The following is an 18,200-nucleotide window of genomic DNA, read 5'->3' as shown; positions in this document are numbered from 1 at the left end:
TAATTATAGGCAGGATCCAGGCTGTAACAGTGAAGACCATAAGCTGAGCTCTCTCAACTTGAGTTAATTGCTCTTTCCTTCTGACCTTGACTGCACTGTGGCCCACTGATTCAAGCTCCTGATGTCCCGATTTCCTACCATAGTGGACTGTGACCTGAATCTGGAAGCTAAATAAACCTTTTCCCACTAAGTTGCTTTTGTCAGAGGATTTTGTCACAACAAGAAAAAAGAACCTAAGACAGGGATTCCTTATCAAACGTGTTTTTAGAAATTGTCGGTATATGAAAATCAATTCAAGATTGTTTTCTAACTTCTTGCTAAAAGGAAAGGTTATAAACAGCAGAAAATTCTAGTTTACACATGTAATCATATATAAAAGGAAACAAAAATAAGAATCTTTAAAATGTAAAATATATTTTCATTGGAAAATGGACGAATTTTATATAAATCTGAACATTTTAAGGAATACTATAACATGTAAATTTAAGAAAGAAAACAGGAACTTTTAAGATAGAAGCAAAGAAAGTTGCAATGACAAATACAAAGATACATTCTGGTTTGGAAATATTTACAAAGAGGATTTGTTTTGGATGAAAAAAGATTTTTTTAGTGAAAAATTAAACCTTTTGTTACAAAAGTAGAGTGTCTGAGTTGCTCTAGATAAAAAGGCATGTAAGAATGATAGGAAAGAAATAAAGATATACTCCAACTGTAGAAGTCTAAAGAAGGCACTCGGTGGGCTTGAAGGGTATATCTCTGTAAGTTCCACACATAGGAAACTCTAGAACAGCCTGGGCTACCTAAAAAGAGCCTGCCTCAAAAACAAGAACAAAAAAAGAAAAAGAAAAGAAGTCTTAGTAAGTTTGGGAAAATTGAATTATAGATAAGGAAATTTCTTATATATAATCAGGATAACAGTAATTTGTTTAAAACATGTATAGTTTTAAAAATTAAACATTGTTAAGTGACATTTAAAAAAAAAACAATTTTGAGTATTTAAACTAACAAGTTTCCTTAACACAGATCAGCCCTAAGATTGCATTTTATCACGATGATTTCTTGCATGTTCTGGTATCTCAATTACACTTTTTATTGTTTAAGAAAGAACATGCAATCATAAGAGAGGTCATAAGTTGTTGTTGATGATGATGCTGTGTTGTTCTGTGTGTATGGTGGGTTGAATGGTTGGATTTCTAGTTTTGGGAGAGGATATCACACTCACTACCTCCTAGACTGGCCTCCCAGACTTTCTTTCTCAGAGAAAGAACTCATGGCAATCATTCTGTCTCAGCCTCCAGAGTGCTAGGATTACAGGTATGAGCAAGAGTGGAGGCTTAGTAAGTATATGTTTTAAAGTCTTTTGGGTGATTGTTTTAGAACTCTTGCTAAATAAATGACTATTACTTTCCCATGATGCTTGATATTTATTTTTAATGCAAATGTTCTAAAGATCATATAAAATTTATAAAAGCCCGAAGGTCCTAGTGTGAGGCTGTCAGTCATGACTGTTATCTTAAAATGATATGTACAATAAAAAACAACTAAACCATGTCAATTGCTAAACTCTCATCAAAGTTTAAACTGTGACTATTATGTCTTTTTTCGGCCATAGCTTTGATTCTTCTCTGAAATATTTAGAATGAGATTCACCAGTGGGTGTGGGCAGGAGGACCTCTGATACAACTTTCTGGGAAGGATAAGCTAAGTACTACACAAACTGGTCTTTCTTTGATTATCTTTGATAAGAACTAGTGTAACCTAAAGGACAGATATTATGTTTAAAGTTCTAGCGAACGTGGGATTTGTTTCGTTCTGGTAGGCTTTGTATTGTATTGTTGACCGTCTCTACACCTGTTGTGTGTCATGATTCTGCAGAAGTCCCACTCCTGAGAAGATGACCTGCCTGTGCCCCCACCACCTACAGGAAACACAAACTGAACATAACCATGGATTCCAGGGAATTAGCAACAGATACCTATTCCTCTTAAGCTTCCTTATTGCTCCAGTGTGACTGAAGTGGGCATGACCTAATTCTCCGTCAATTAGAATGCCCACCCTAGCAGGGATGGATAATCAAATTCTAAACACACTGATCAATAATGTTGTCAGAAGAAAATCTTCACCAAAGGGGAGAGAAGAAGGAGGAGAATGAGGAAGATGAAAAGAAGCTTTTTAGAATCAAAATGGAAGCTGTTCTGTCATTCAAACCAAAAACACTAAAGCCAAAAAGTAAAGAAGTAGGTGTTTATACACAAGACTGCCTCATCGTGACTGTGATGAAAAGTCAGCCATAATCTGCACAGAGCCTGAACAGAGGCCACCAAATTTTCATAGGGAAGAACTTCCCCAAACACATCTCCACACCTGCCTATGAAGCCACTTGTTTCTACTCACTGGAGCCAAGGGCAATTGATTTTTCAAATACCTCCTGTGGTTTCAACATTCCCCTCATCACAATCTCTTAGAACACACACACCAGTTATAATAAGACACACAGTCCTCCTGCAAGGCTCTGAAATTCTCAAATAAATTTCACAATCCAGGGAGGAAAGGGAGGGAGGCAGAGAAGGAAGAGAGAAAGAGAGAGAGAAACAGAGACTATCTCTATTTGGTTGGCAACAAGTACTCATTCAGTGAAGCTGTTGCTGATGGCAGTGAGGGTAATTGGGGAAGCCATACCGAGTGGGGTATCTAGGAATACAGGGGTGGTATGGAGAGTAGAAATGAGACCTAGAAGGTTGAGAGGAATGAAAGCACAGGGCGTTGGGGCATGTGAGGGTCAGTGTTAATTGTCAACCAGACAGGATTTAGAATCACCTAGCAGGCACATCCATTACGTTATGACATGATGAGGGAAGACCCACATTAAAAGTGGGCAGCACCATTCTCTGGGGTTGGGTCCTAGATTACACGAAGAGGAGAAAATGAGCCATGAACTAGGTCTGCTTCCGGCCTGTAGCTGCAGTGTGACCAGTGGCTTCAAAACTCTCCCAGGAGAGGACTGTGCCCTTGACCTGTGCATTAAAATAAACCCTTTCTTGTCTAAGTTGCTTTTGTTAAGGTACTTTATCTCAGCATCAGGAAAGGGTGCCAGGTGCCTGGGGGGCAGCAGAGGAATGTGGATCCGGTATGTGGGAGTGTGGAGATATTGATGAGAGAAAGCATATATATTTATGGGGAAGGTGTTGGCACATTCCAGCAATAATGAACCCAATAAGACGCAAATATAAATTGGGGCAAGAATGTATTTGTTCTGGCTTCAGTTGTAGTCACCATGGGAACACCTGCTTGCAATGTCCCCAACGGTCACCTTCTTAGCAACTTTCTACATGCTCCACGGCGTCCCGTTGCTTCTGAAGACACCTAGGCAATCAATTCATTCAAGCCCTTGAGTAAAAGCCTGACTTTGTTGGAAGTCAGAACTCAATTTAGATCACATGATTCAAGTCCTAGACAACAGGGCTTTCATAGATGAGATTAAGGGATTCTGCCCCACAGAGGAGTATGAGGGAAAGTGCTTCAGAAAGCCACCCATATTTGGTCTCATCCTTTTTTGGGAAGGAGGGGATGAATCACACCCATCAAGATGAAGGATCATTCCCCCCCCATACACATTCCAGTACATTCACAGAGTTAAATCAAGAAAGACGATAAACCAGCAAACACAGTACAGCACCTGAGACAGGTGCCCCAAGCCCCTGCTCCAGTCCAGCAGGACTAAGAGGGCACTTTGCAGCCAGGGCTGCTCCATCACCAAAACAGCTCAGGGGAAAAAAAGAAACAGCATTGTGCCTGGAGACAGAAGGAAAAGAACACAGCCACCAAATGTCTGGTCACAAATGGAAGAGAATAAATCTGTGTTACACAGACAGGCTGTCACCCACTAGACCTCAAGTCGGCCCCGATAAATGAGGGAGGTTGCAGATTATGCAAAAGTTTTGAGCTTTCACTAAAATTGCTTGGCAGGTGTAAAATATTAATTCAATCTGTCCAAACAGAAAATGATTAATCAAAAGGGAAGGGAAGTAAATGAAGAAGAATGGAAAGTTCACTGGGATGCAGGAGTCTTTAGGGCCCTCATGACTCTGAACAGGGTTTGAGGAAGCCCTGTTAAAAGCCAGGAGTTAGAACAGGACAGAGCCATTACTTCTAAATCGAAAGAAAAATGGGTATTTCCCCCCTTCCAATCATCTCAAGGATGTAAGTGATTGCCTCCCCAGGACAGACAATCACACATTTTAAGAGCTACAATGTATGCTGATTATACAGGGCTCTAATGTGCTCCCAAATTACAAACCCACGCTTTCACCTCTACTCTCAATGGCCTATCACATATACTGTACGGCAGCTGCCATTCTCTTGAAAGGGCTAAGGCCTGCCTAGAGCAAATGAGCTGCTTTAATTGGGAGCCACCTCTCTTCCTTAGGGCAGCCGGGAGAATTGACTGAAGAACCGGGCGATTTCCTCATTCCCAGGGATCCACTCACCGTGCTGTGTGAAGAGGTCACTGTGAACAATCTCAATCAAGCAGCAGAGCTTCTGGACAGTCAGCAAGCCCGCGGGGACATTCAGGATGAATTCTGTGAACATTTTGCTACAAGGAGAAATGCAAGTGACATTGTTCAAAAGCACAGGCGGCCTAAGCACCCCCTGCTGCCCCGAGATGCTAGGAAACGACCCTGAAAGGTCAAGACTGGGTTTCATAGAGTCCTTTACAGAACCCAGGCCCAGGTCTGTACTTTACAACAGATTGTAAGGCTACAACTCAGATTGCATATAATGGTAAGTGTTGGTAAGAATGTAAAAAAAAGAAAAGAAATTAGATTCTTCACATGATGCTGGTAGGAAAGAGGTGCGGCCACTTGAAAATTTCCCCAAAATGTAAAACCATGTTACCACGTGTTGCATATTATATAATGCATAACATAAAATCTGCACTTACATACAAAACCTACACATGACTTAAAGTAGTGTTATTTGTAGTACTCAAAAAAGGAGAAACTGCCCCAAATATCCTAGCATATTCTACAATGGTAAAAAAAAAACAAAACTAGACATGATCAATGAGGGGCATGTTCTCTGTAGTCAAAACGACCAAGTTCACCTTGGACCTGTGGCACTCGCCAGCTGAGTTACCAGGGGCAGTCAAAATTAGGCTAGTATCAAACCAGTGCTCTAGCATGGTCCCAGAAGCTGACTGACTGGAGTGTGGACAGCACTTTGGGTGAAGCCTACTCCCTATGGGGAGAGAGCACTTAGCAGATGCCTGTTGTTGTAGCAGAAATAAATGATGGCCAAGCATGGGATGGTACGCTGTGAAAGTCACTCCTAAGTACTATATGGAAGACATCATGTCAGGGAAAAAAGAGACCTTAAAACAATGCTGATCTGAAAGTGTGTGTGTGTGAGATTTTAATGTGATTTGTAAAACTGGTATAGGCATCAAAATAGCACATGTAAGGACAGAGCAGAGGGTGAAGACAGGTGCCCCAGAGGATCAGCTCTTCCTCAGAGTTCCAAGCACATGGTACAACCAGCAATCCCAAGCAGGGAGGGTGTCCCTCCACAAGCTGTCAAAGACAGGCCCGGCTCCGGCGCTAGCTCACACCAGGCAAGCTTCTCCACTTCCTCTCGCTATCTCCAGCCCTGTGCTTCTCAAATATCCACTGTAGTCCTTTGAGGGTTCAGGAAAACCAGACACTAGGCTGCCATGTCTACTTAAGAACACTCAGCAAGAGTTCAGGGTTTGGCTTCTACCAAGAACAGGGACCGTGTTTTAAAACCGCACTCCAAAAAAAAAAAAAAGGACTTAGCAGAAACACAACTGGGCAGGCCACATCCTGGGCCACATCCTAGGTTTCTCTTTCACTGCTTGGAGCCTGCTAAGCTAGAACCCTAATGTCAGTGCCATGGAAGCAGAAAATAAGTGTGTCCCTGTTGGACAGTAAATCTCAGGCAAATCAGAGGGAGTACTGTCCAGGAACCCCTTGCCCTTCAATTTCAAGACATTAATTGCTTAGGGTGGATATAAAGTGAAGGAAAGATGACCCCTCAGAGACAAATGTCCTCTCAGCGATTTGGAGGCTCTGGTTAGTACAAATGGTGCGATTTCCTGCATGCACATCATTCATTGTGTCAAACAAAAGGCAGGTATGGGGCTCACATCTAGTATGAAAGGCTAAATACCCCATCAAAGCACTCCTCAGAAAGCCATGGGATTTGTGGATTACACAGCAAAGAACTCTGAGAGGGGGCACATATTAAGAAGGAAAAATCTGGTCCCTGGACCAATATTCCACACTGAATGCCCAATGACTACTTCTTCAGAGGGTTCATCATCATCACTGTCATCATCATCACCATAAATGGCAGCTTCTGGTCCTGCAGCCTGTGGCTCACAGCTCTTCATTTAGGAGGGCTCAGAGAGAGAGAAACTGTCCTGTTACAATACAGCAGGGACTACCAGGAGAAGAGAAAAGGCCCCATATAAGATTTTTGGGCGCTGAAAATTCAAACTAGGCCAGCAACCACATATTAAAACCTAAACACCAAAGTATAGAAAATAGAAAAATTGGGTGTGTTGGTTAGTGTTAACTGTCACCCTGACAGGAGCTGGAATCACTTGGGAGACCGGCCTCTGAGCATGCCTATAGGAGGTTAACCTGATGGCATTAACAGATGTGAGAAGACTGGTCTGAATTGTGGGTGAAAGAATTCCCTGGGCAGGGAATCCTGAACTGTATAAAGTGGTGAAAGTGACCTGAGCACTAGCATGCGTTCCTTGCCATTTACTTTTTGGCTCTGGATGCAATATGGCAGCTGCCTTTAGCTCCTGCTGCCTTGACCTCCCCACCATGATAAACTGTGAGCCATAATAAACACTTTCTCCCTCATGTTGCTGTTGTCGGGGTGTTTTACCACAGCAACAGACAGAGAAACTAAGATAACATAGGGACATAGTTTCACTAGGCTGCAAACCATTTTCAACAACAATAATCAAATCCTGGCTGTTGACAGGTAAAAAAGCCTTCTCTACAGGAAGATACAATCGGCAGCATCCATCCCACACAGTCCAGGACACTGATCTTTGTAAGTCTGAGACAGCCTGCAGCATCCTCCACACTCAATGCTCTGACAAAAAGCGATACCCAGCAAGCCTTTGTTTCCAGGACAATTACCTGAGCTCCTTGGGATCAAACACCAACTTCACATCGTTGACGATGGTCGGTAAGTATTTCAATGCTGCCCCCTGCAAACCAGAAAGAGGGGTGTTGAGCAGAATTCAGGCAGGCAAATATTAACATAATCCTGTGATTCTGATAAAGATCCACAGAAAAATCAAAATGAGAAAGACCGCTTCCTGATGAGGCATAACCACAATGACAAATGAACAAAACAATATCTCATCCCCACCCCCCAAAAGAGGCATTTGTTTTATGTTCACAAGCTTAAAAAAAGAAAGGAAAAAGTACTGCAGAGAGTAGAGAGATTGTAAAAGTCACACAAAAAGGAGTTTGCTGTGAGATTGTGTCTCATAAAAATGTCAGAAGCTACAGCCATGTAGAACAACAAAAACAGACATACTAATGTGGATGGGGAAAGTGCATGGGCCCTCAACCCTAGCCAAAGAAACACAGACAACTAAGGAATGCATAGCGGAAGAAATAGTCTTCCTGAGGGAAGAGCATACCCATTGTTATCCAAAAACAAACGATCAGGCTTTTAAACCCACATACAAGTAACTTCACAGGGTGGGGGTGGACATTAATGGACACCAATAAGAACAACATGTAAAACTAAGCGCCCACACTGTGAGCTGAGCAGAAATGTTTGTCTATAACTGAAACAGTATCTCAGAAATAAGATGAACACCAGTCCCCTAGAAAAACGCCTTTTTACCAGAAGCAGTTTTGCTCTACTCCAAAAACATCTTTCTCCTGTCTGTGTCCTTTAGTGAAAAACCATTTTGATCTTTACTCAGTCTTCTCTGGCCTTCATGCCTGTGTCTTCCAGCTTCTTAAACTGTAGGTGGTGCCTCTCACTGGGTCCTAGCACCCCAACATGGAGGGCTCAGGAAGTCTGGCCATAGTAAAAGTTGGGGGAACATACAGGACCAAAACATGATTCACAATGAAGGGTGCACTGTGCCTGGAAACAATGGATGTTCCTATCAGTGTTTGCCCATATTGTATCACAGGACTTCAACAGGCCTGTTGTGCACTGGGTATGTTATCACACCACACATGGCTAAAACGTGCTGCCACCCAAAACACCCTCAGCTCAGATCCAAAACTCTTATACTTTAGCAAATCACAGTATTCCTGCTGTAATAACATTCTCTGCCTTTACAGAAATACAGTGGCTTGATTTATAAGAAAGACTCCTGATATTTTCCTCTGTCACTCAGCATGCATCTCATTAGCATATCTTTGGGTTGTATTGAGATATTTAGAAAAGCACATATGTATTATTAACATGCATATTTGCAATCTTCTTTGATGAGCGGCTAAAGTTCTATATATGCCCAATAGTTGTTTTCAAATAAATTTTTAATGATATATCCTCAGTACCTGATTAATCTGGATACCTGTTTTATACCCCTGGATACCTGGGGTCACATAAAGGTTTCTCAGGTGAAAGGTGGTTGCTAGTACAAAGAGGTTAAGTGCCCCTGTTCTAGAAAGCCCAGAGCCTCACAGAGTAAGAGCAGGGGCAGAGTCTACTGCTGGCCATTCACCATGCGAAGACCTGTCCACTCCTGCATTTTATTTAATAATTTAAATTCATATGCACAATATTAAGTATCAACTCAGCATTTTTAAACTGATATTTATTTTTATTAATTCTACTCCCCATTTCTGTCCCATCCCCGGGGGCTGACCCTCACACTGCTGGCTCCATAGCTTACTCAGTCCCTTCCTATCACTTATACTCATTCTCCTGCCTCTTCTTTCCTTCTCTAGTGGTCTCCACTGTGGTTCATAGCACGTGTCCACACTCACTTCTGTGTGTGTGTGTGTGTGTGTGTGTGTGTGTGTGTGTGTGTGTAAACCCTACAAGCTGGAATCCCCAGAGAAAGACAATATTTGTCTTCTTTAATCTGGGTCACCTCATTTAATATATTTTTCAGATCTGTTCATTTTTCTACAATATTCATGATTTAATTTTTCCCTGCTACTGAATAAAATCTGACTGGGTACATAAACCACAATGTCATTACCCAGTCATCTGTTGATAGCTTGTTCCATTTCCTTGTTATTGTGAGAAATTAAACAAACAGAAGCCTGCCAATCAACAAAACTGCCAGTCAACAAATGGGCTAATGAAATGAAAAGATGGTTTTCAGAAGAAAAAGAAATGAATGACCAATATGTATCTTTTAAAGTGTTCCACATCCTTACAGAAATGAAAATTAAAACTACTTTGAGTTCCATCTTAACCTAGTCAGAATGGTTGTCAACAAGAAAAGAAAAAACACCAATGCTATGAAGATGTGGGAAAAAGAAACCCTCATTCGCTGTAGATAGGAGTGTAAAATGGCACAGTCATTACCGAATCAGTATGATATTTTCTGCAAAAATTGAAAGCACAAGTGGGCCAGGAGGAAGACGACATAGTGGGTAATGGCATTTGCCACCAAGCTCGATGACCTGAGTCTAGTCCTTAGGGCCCACATGATAGAGGGACAGAACTAACTCCTGCAAGTTACTCTCTGACTTCCACACATACTCGGGAGGAAGTGTACGCACCCTAAACACACACACACACACACACACAGAGGATAGATGATAGATGAATGTAATTTAAAATTTTGATAGAAATAACACATGCCGCCACTCTAGCACTCCTGAGGACATACCCAAGGAGTACACTCCGCCACAGAGACACTCACAACACCCTGCATCTATGATCTTTAACTCTGGGGAACTTCCCATCTGGAAGGGACAGGTGTCAGATGAAGAAACTGGCAATACATGCATTACAGACGTTGTTCTTAGTCACAGGGAGTACTGAACAGGAGAAATGAAAGTGAATTGGGAAAAAGCTGGAGAACACACACACACACACACACACTTCAGAACATCAGTGTTCTGACGTGGCTCTGCCACACTCTATCTGTGATTCTAAGTAGCATGCGCGGCTCACAGGGCTCTGCTTCTGGTGCCTTCTGACTCATGCTAACTACTTCAGGGAACTGCAGGAAAGCTCAAAGGCAAATGGTGAAGAGAGCAGGATGACAATTACAGTATTGGAAAATATGGTGGCAATCAGTGTCAACCCCCCTACCCCTAAAAACAAATGGATAGAACTTTCAATGTATCTCCCAGAATATATATATGGTCAAGGAGTTCTACCAAAGCCATCAATTCTCCAAAAGCATCCCCAAATGAATTCACTCCAGATCTACACATGATACAAAGGTAAACATGAAACACATCATTGGTCTTCAATGAAAAACTCAAAAACTATGAAACTTTTAAAAGAAAATGTTTGTGACTTTGGACTAAGCTAAGATTTCTCACACACAATAAAACTGCACAGTCTATAAAAGAAAGCATTCAAAACAAAGAGCTACATCTATGAAAGGCACAGTTTGGATAACAAGGCAGGAGTCACACACTGGGGGAGGACGGCTGAGAAACTCAGTCTGGCAGAGATTTGGAGCCAGCATGTTCAAAGAGTTCAGAAACTCAACAAGAAAACAATAGTCTGCACTTAAAAATAAAATTTAAAAAAGACTGGAAGAGACACTTCTCCAAAGAAAGATGTGTAGATGGAAAATAAACACTTACAGAGATACTCAGCACAAGACAGACAGGGTAATGCACATCCAAAAATCCTAGAACTTGGAAGGTAGGCAGATCAGCACTTCAAGGTCATTTGTAAGATCCAGGCCAGTTGACTGAATGAAAGAAAGAAAGGGTAGAAAGGGGAAGGGGAGGAAAGAAAGAAGAGGTAGAAAGGGGAAGGGAGAGGGGGAAGTAAGAGGAAAGGAAAGTGAGGGGAGTAGAAGGGAGGAGAAAGGAAAGAAGTGAAGAGGTAGGAAGAGGAGATCTCCACATCACTACTTATAAGGAGAATTCAAAACAAAACTCCAGCGAGGCACCACTCGATCTTGTAGAATGGCGTCTGAAAGGAAACCACAGTCCTCAGCAATGCTCTGCATGCCTGTGTTTGCTATGCAAACATAATGAAACAAAGCTAGAAACGGTCTTGAAGGCCTGTTGCAGTGAGATAGGAAGAATCTACAATCCCACTAGTGAATCCCACTAAGTGAACCGTTGGGTGTTAGAATTCCAGAAATCCGGCATGTGATAATGCACAGCAGCCTTAATGGTCATCAATAAAAAGCAAGAAGTAGCCAGAAAGTCCTTCAGGAGATGAGTCCATACAATGAAGCACTATGCATCACTGAAAATGAGAAACCACAGTAACACAGGGGACCCAGAAAGCCAGAGAAAATATAACTATATCTTTAAACTTTCTGGAAAAGTCAAAATAGCACAGAGCAGGTGAAGGGGGGGGAGGGAGAATCTTCTGCCAAAGAGGACAGTAGAATGTCACAGTGGACGGTGTGCCTTTGTAGAAAAGAGCCAGAATTGTTTGGCATTAAGATTAGCCAGTTGGCAAAAAATAAAATAAAAAATTAAAATAATAATAATAATAATAATAGAGAAACCCCTCCGCACAGAGACTAACAGAAAAAAAAAAAATGAGTACTGTACAAATGTCCCAGTCTCATCTATGCATGAGCCCTTGGCCTTAATTTTGAAAATCATTAGAAATGTCAAATGAATGGATGTCCACATTTAGAGTGAAAGCATATGGAGGTGGAGGGAACAGCTGAGAATGTACCTGCACTTCAGCAGCCAGATGCCAGTCACATGACAAGAGTCTTAATCTCCACAAAGTGAGCATCCCCAGGCCCAAATAAAACACTAAATAGTCACCAGCCACCTTTGGCGGGAGCCCCTGAGCATGCTGTCACAGATGGGAAGAGAGGGAGTGAAGCTCAGAGCTGTCAGCATGGAGTCTCACTGGCTAGTAGAACAGTCTGTTCTAGCCCCATGGCTGAGTGGGTGAAGCTGTCATATTCAGTCCTCATAAATTTTACAAGAACGAATGAGGTAAAGTGCTTGTCTAGCAGGTGTGAGGACCTGAATTCAGATCCTCGGAGTGTGGGTAAAAAGCAAGTTCTGGTAGACAGCCTGCAATCCCAGCAATATTGTTCTGTTAAAAATATCTCAAAAGTTCAGTTTTAACAATAAAGACTTGGAAGCCAAATGCTGGGGTGAAAGCCTGCTAACCCAGAGAGGTAGAGAAAGCACCCTGCTGACCTTCCTACTCCGCCATTGCCCCCTGAAGGAATCCTCCTTTCACAGGCCTTCTCAAAATCCCCTTGGACTGAATGTTTCTCCCTTCTACTTCCTGTGCATCTCTCTATCTGTCCTCCTGACTTCCTCTTACTCTATGTTTTTTTGTTTCCCCATGTTCACTCCCAATCAACTGGTTGCTTGCTCCACCTCTTGACTGAGGCTTAACTTTATTTAATCCCGTTTACAATACTCAAGCAGAAGGCTCTTTGAGTAAAGATGCGTGATAGGGCTGAGCCACATCACAACTAGAAACAGGTTTTTCCAGTAAATGACACAATCATAGTCTTGGGGTTCATAGTGTGATCAAATCTCTTGCAACACAGAAATGATGAGACTGGGAGGCGGAGACAAGTGGACCCCTTGCTGGCTATCCAGCCTAGGCTACCCGGGAAAGTTCCAGACCAACTGGAGATCATCTCTCAAGCAAAAGCTGACAGACAGCTGAAGAATGACATTGAGGGGCCCAGTGCGGTGGCGCACACCTGTAATCCCAGCACTCTGGGGGACAAAGGCAGTCTGATCTCTGTGAGTTCGAGGCCAGCCTGTTCTACAGAGTGAGTTCCAGGATGGACAGCTAAAGCTACAGAGAAAAACTGTCTTGAAAAACAAGCAAAGAAATAAAAACAATGACACAGAGGTTGTCCTCTGTCCTCTAGACAGGCCATGCACATATGTATGCACACAATCAGGAAAACACACAGGGCTGGGGAGCAACTTTTCCCCTAAATCCTCTATAGATTTCCAGTGCCCATTGTTCTTTGCAGGCATTGGCACTGCCATTCAACACCAAAGAGATCAAAGGGGTTCCAGTTAGTAGCCTGTGTTGATATTGGGGGGGAAAAAAAAAGCACTAAATAGATATCATTTCTTTCTGTTTTCAAATGTTCTGCTTCAACTACCTCAGCCTTTGTCTGGAAAACTAGAAAGTATTTATGGTGACATTTAATAATGAGCATCCGCAGAGGCTGGCTGCTTGGTCTTTTAGAATGTCTCGTTTAGTTTGTGGACATCCAGAGAGGAAGGTTTGGATGAGCTCTGTGCATTCTGTACTGAACCCTACAAAGAATCATATAGCCTGCAGTAAGTTCATAAACACCACTTTGCAAGCATACGGCAGACAGCCACAAACCTGACAGAACTTTATGGGCCATCTTCAGCTGGTGGCCCTGAGTCACCCAGCTCAGTGTTCAGGAGGACAATCAGAATGTCAAGTCAGAGACAGGGTTCTGGCAGGCTTCCCCAGTGAGGCTGTCTCAGGCCTCCAAACCCAAGGATGCCCCAGGGATGGATACAGAAGTCAGTGCCTGCTAAGGCCAGTGATCTCATAAAGTCCATTAGTCCAGAGTACAGCTCATCAGACTAATAATTGCAAACCTCCTCTCTTATAGGAAACAAGGTTTAAGGAGAAGAGAGACAAGTGTAAAGTGCTGTAACATGGTCTTATATGACCATTCTCCAGACCCTTCAGCCACCCCTTCTCACTCCACTCTTCCCGCAGCACCCTATGTGACACCCTATTTCTTCTGTCCTCTTACATGTGGGGACTCCACCTGCAGGCCCAGGATCTCAACTCCTTCCACCCCTGATGTGCACTACGCTCCTGAGCTACACAACAGTCCCAAAGGCTGCTGGGCTTTGGATACCTGCTTACTCCATGGCCTTGAATGTCAGGCCAAGCATCCCTCTTCCCTACGGGACAGTTCTGAAAAGGAAGAAAGCTTGCCCTGACCCTGACAACTTCTCCTTCTGTAAATACCCCATCTAATGCCTCAACCTTTTAGCTGCCTCCTTCTTCTACTATGACACCCTCTAGCTCATTTGGAAAGCCAGAGAGCTCTTAAAGGATCCAAATCTAATATATATATATATATATGTGTGTGTGTGTGTGTGTGTGTGTGTGTGTGTGTGTTATCATATATAATATTAGATTATAATTACATCATAATTATTTAATGCATCATTAATTTATATATTGACATCTTCTGCTGGGGAGAGGGGAGAAGGTGACATGGCTAGCATTCCCTAGGGTTCCTAGACTCTGGCCCACCTGAGCAGCCCTCTTCAAAAGCTGCAAAGCCCCTTCTCTGTTTCACTCATGGGCTTGTGTGCTACTATCTGTCCTGCTGCACCCCCATACACACTTCAGTTAATAGCATTAACCACCACCACTAGCTCAGCTCCAGGACACAGAAACACTGGATTAAGTGCCTAAAGACATTCTTGCGGGCAATAAACCAAAGTTTCCTCACATCCCCACAAAGCAGAGAAGGATGACTTCCATTCTGTTCTCACAGAAAACATGAGGCAGTGCCAAGCACCAGGACTCCCAGAAGAATATGAACCTGGTGCATGTTCCCTGGGTCCTACAACAACACCTGCCTCTCTGCTACCAGCCACGCCTGTCAGTGGCCTTAGCTAAGAGAGAAATCCACCATATCTTATGCCACCAGAGTAGAGAGCTCTGCTTCCCTCCCTCCCAGTGCTGACTCAAGTCTGGGCCAGTGTGAGTGGCCTGGCTTAGGACCACAATTTGCTTATTCCATTTCTAATAAGTACTGGGGTTTGCCTAGAGCTCCCAGGGCTAGAAACTTGGCCTAAACTTGCTGGAAGGCATCAGTGTCCTCTATAGCATGGGGTCACTGCTCTGAGGGAAGGTCTTGGTCAAATGGAAGGGCTGCTGCTTCAAGACAGAACTGAGACACAGCACACCGGAGGAATAAGGGTAAGTGTGACACTGTGGACAGAGGACACTGGGCACAATCTTATCTACAGAGACACCCACAGGGGGAAAAAAAAGTGAATGCTCCCAGGCCCACTGATTCCAGCAGAGTGGACAGGAGAGGCAGTGCAGGGTGACAGAGAGCAGGGATCTAGGAACAAGGATGGGATCCACCATCTGCAATGGAATACCATGTAGTAACTAATGGTTCACAGGATCTACCTCCAGGTGGTGCTGGAAGGAAGACAGGCCATGAGCAGATAAGCTTGTCCCAGGATGCCAATGGATGTCCAGCCCACCACAGACTAGGGCCAGGTCCATCACCACAGTAGCCACAGGACAGCATGCAGATACAGCGAATGTTAACTCAGAAAGCACCCTGACGGCAGAGCTTTCCATCCTGAGTCTAAGCTCACTGGAAATCTTAGGACCTAGTCACCCAATCAGAGTTCTCGAAGAGCTCTTACATTTACATTTCCTTCTGGATGTGTCTGGTTTTCATTACTCCCATCAGTGAAGAAAGGCCTGTTCAGAACATGACACCCTCTCCTCAACAGTGGCCTCTGCACAGCACTGCCTGTTCTTGGCCTTGCACAGAGGGAGACCACTCACCCATTTCTGTGGAGTTGGGGGAGTGGGATGGTGGACAGACCTTTGGGGAGTTCCCAAAAGGCAGCGCTGAGTGGAAGGGGAGTTGGGGTCATTCTAATATCATTATTGAAGACAAGCAGAGTCCTTAGCTAACTAGCCTAGCTCCAGACCACTGAGAGAGCCTGTCTAAGAGGAAAACAAGGTGGGTGGTCCCTGATGGAACAAACCCCAAGGCTGACTTCTGACCACCACACATGCACTCACACACGTACACATATACCTGAGAGAGAGAGAGAGAGAGAGAGAGAGAGAGAGAGAGAGAGAGAGAGAGAATGTGCATTAAACACTGATTCGCCACTAAGGACTGATAAAAGCCCACAAGTGATTCCTGGCACCAGGCACAGAACCATGGCTGCAGGAAAAGCTATTTCTACTTCTATGAGGAGACAGGCAGGATGCAGACTGTCCTTCCTAAAATTGGGTTCATCTCTTAATATCCAAGTAATCAGGAATTGAACATATTCTGAAATTAAACCCTGAAGAAGGTAAATGAGGTCGAAATCAAAGTTTCAGAGGGAGAAGCAGGAAGAAGAAAATAAAGAAGAAAAGAAAAGGAAAAGAAAAAAAAAGACCACAAAAGGACAGAGAAGATTTAAAAGTTTTCTTATCAGTAAAATAGTTCAGGTTTTAAAAAATTTAAATAAATTTGATAGTTCACATAATTTCATTGCCATGTCTCTCATGAGAATAGTAGCTTAATACAAAACTGTAAAACAAAACAAAACAAAAATGCACTTTCTATCCAGTGTCAGTTTAATGCTGTAAGTGTCTCTCTGCCTAAAAATATTACTACTGATGACGATTAATAGATACTATTTTAGGGTAAAGTTCAGGCTACATTATTCAGCATAATTATTTTAATTAAATCCATTAGCATATCTTTATATAAGATTACAAGAGCTATCGGTGATACAAAATAAGTTTTCCTTGAATAATGTATGAAGCAATTATTAATTTACATATTTCTGGAGAAAAACGCATATTAAAATGATTCCATTTGTAGGTTTTTTTGAGCTAATATATATATGTCAACAGAATCTCCTTTCCGACTTCAAGATTCCAGTTCTGGAAGACCTCAGAAATATGAAATCTTGGTTAAAAAAATGGGGAGGTATAAGGAGCACGCCTGCCGGGGGTGCTCTTGGGTGTTGGTCTTGATGAAACAGGGCAGGTAGCTGGACACGGTGGTTTGACAGAGAATGGACAGGAGCCTGCACACTGCACAGCATGCTTAACAGAGGAATTAGCGTGATTTAGCAGGAACAAACATGAATTGCATTACTAAACTTTTCCTGCTTGCTTTGCTTTTCTTCCCCTCTCAACGCCCCCCCCCCCCCATTTTAACCGATCTACTAGTGTGGTCACATGAGGGAGAGCTTGGGAAAAGGAGAGCAATCTTGTGAGACGGCCTGCTGATTGGTGCAAATTGGTTACCTGTCCAGACAGCTTCCAGGAGGCAAAGCTCAACTTCCAAATGATGGGGTCTGTCTGAAACGCACTTGGAATTCAAAAGCGGACAGATGGGGACAGCAGCTGAAGGGCCTGAACCTCAGTGGAACAGTTTTGAAAACAGTGAGCAGTGGAGTGAACACAGCATATACATGGGTTTCCTCATAGCAGGACAATGAGAAAGAGGAACCTTTCAGGAACACAGGAGGGGACACAGCATGTGCCCCAGGGCAGATGACACCACTGTGAGAAGGCGGTGGAGCCTCCAGATCATTCTTCCAAGGTGAGGCTGGATACCAGTCTCTACCCTGTCTGCTGCCTTGCTGTCCCCCTGGCACACCCTCAGACAGTACAGAGGGAAGTCAAGATGCACACACAGCTCAATGGTACTGGACGGTGTACAGAAAGGACCCATGGACCTAGGAAACAAACATGGGCCCAGCCAACCCACTACCACCCTCCCCAGACAAAACTCAGCCTATCTGAACCTGTTGAACTGGAAGCTCATGCCCACCTCTCCTGGACCTCCTCCAAAATATGAGACCTAACACCATCCCTGTGTTTGAATGCACCCTTCAAAATCCAAGTTCAAGTTCATTCACCACTGTGACAATACTGAGAGGCTGTTAAGAGGTAATTAAGCCATAAAGGCTCCAGATTCTGTCAAATGAAGGGGAGGGGCCTATCATTCCTACCCCTCTTATGCTCTTATGTACATGAACTATGAGTAAAATATTTCTGTTTATCATACATGACTCAAGTTTCAAGAATTCTGTTAGCAGCCAAAAACAGACAGACAGCAAAGCCTCAGGACTGACTATGGAATGATCCAGAAATAGAATCTTTACATAGAAAAATCACATGTGTGTAAGAAGAGCCCCTACATCCAATGGTAAATGAGGTGTCTGTATCAGAGAAGGGAGAGGTAGACAGAAACACACAAAGAAAGGTTGTTGAGTGCGGGAGGAGATAGGGACTGCCATGTACTGGCTAGTTTTAGGTCA

At 43.2% G+C, this 18,200-nt stretch overlaps 1 protein-coding gene across 2 annotated transcripts in view; it reads right to left on the bottom strand.

Annotated features, from left to right (window-relative positions):
- The window catches only part of Dock1 (dedicator of cytokinesis 1), a 494,434-nt gene that overhangs the window by 308,708 nt on the left and 167,526 nt on the right, over positions 1-18,200 (bottom strand). For both annotated transcript variants that reach the window (XM_060381413.1, XM_060381416.1), the window contains exons 24-25: positions 7,179-7,249; positions 4,488-4,594 (exon numbers count right to left, since the gene is read on the bottom strand). In XM_060381413.1, the coding sequence (XP_060237396.1) occupies positions 4,488-4,594; positions 7,179-7,249 (178 nt within the window). The remainder of the gene's footprint in view (positions 1-4,487; positions 4,595-7,178; positions 7,250-18,200) is intronic.

This window comes from Meriones unguiculatus, chromosome 1, assembly GCF_030254825.1.
Source record: "Meriones unguiculatus strain TT.TT164.6M chromosome 1, Bangor_MerUng_6.1, whole genome shotgun sequence".
Taxonomy (NCBI): Eukaryota; Metazoa; Chordata; class Mammalia; order Rodentia; family Muridae; genus Meriones; species Meriones unguiculatus.
The sequence above is the reverse complement of the archived record's forward strand: the minus strand, read 5'-3'. Positions and strand labels throughout refer to the sequence as shown.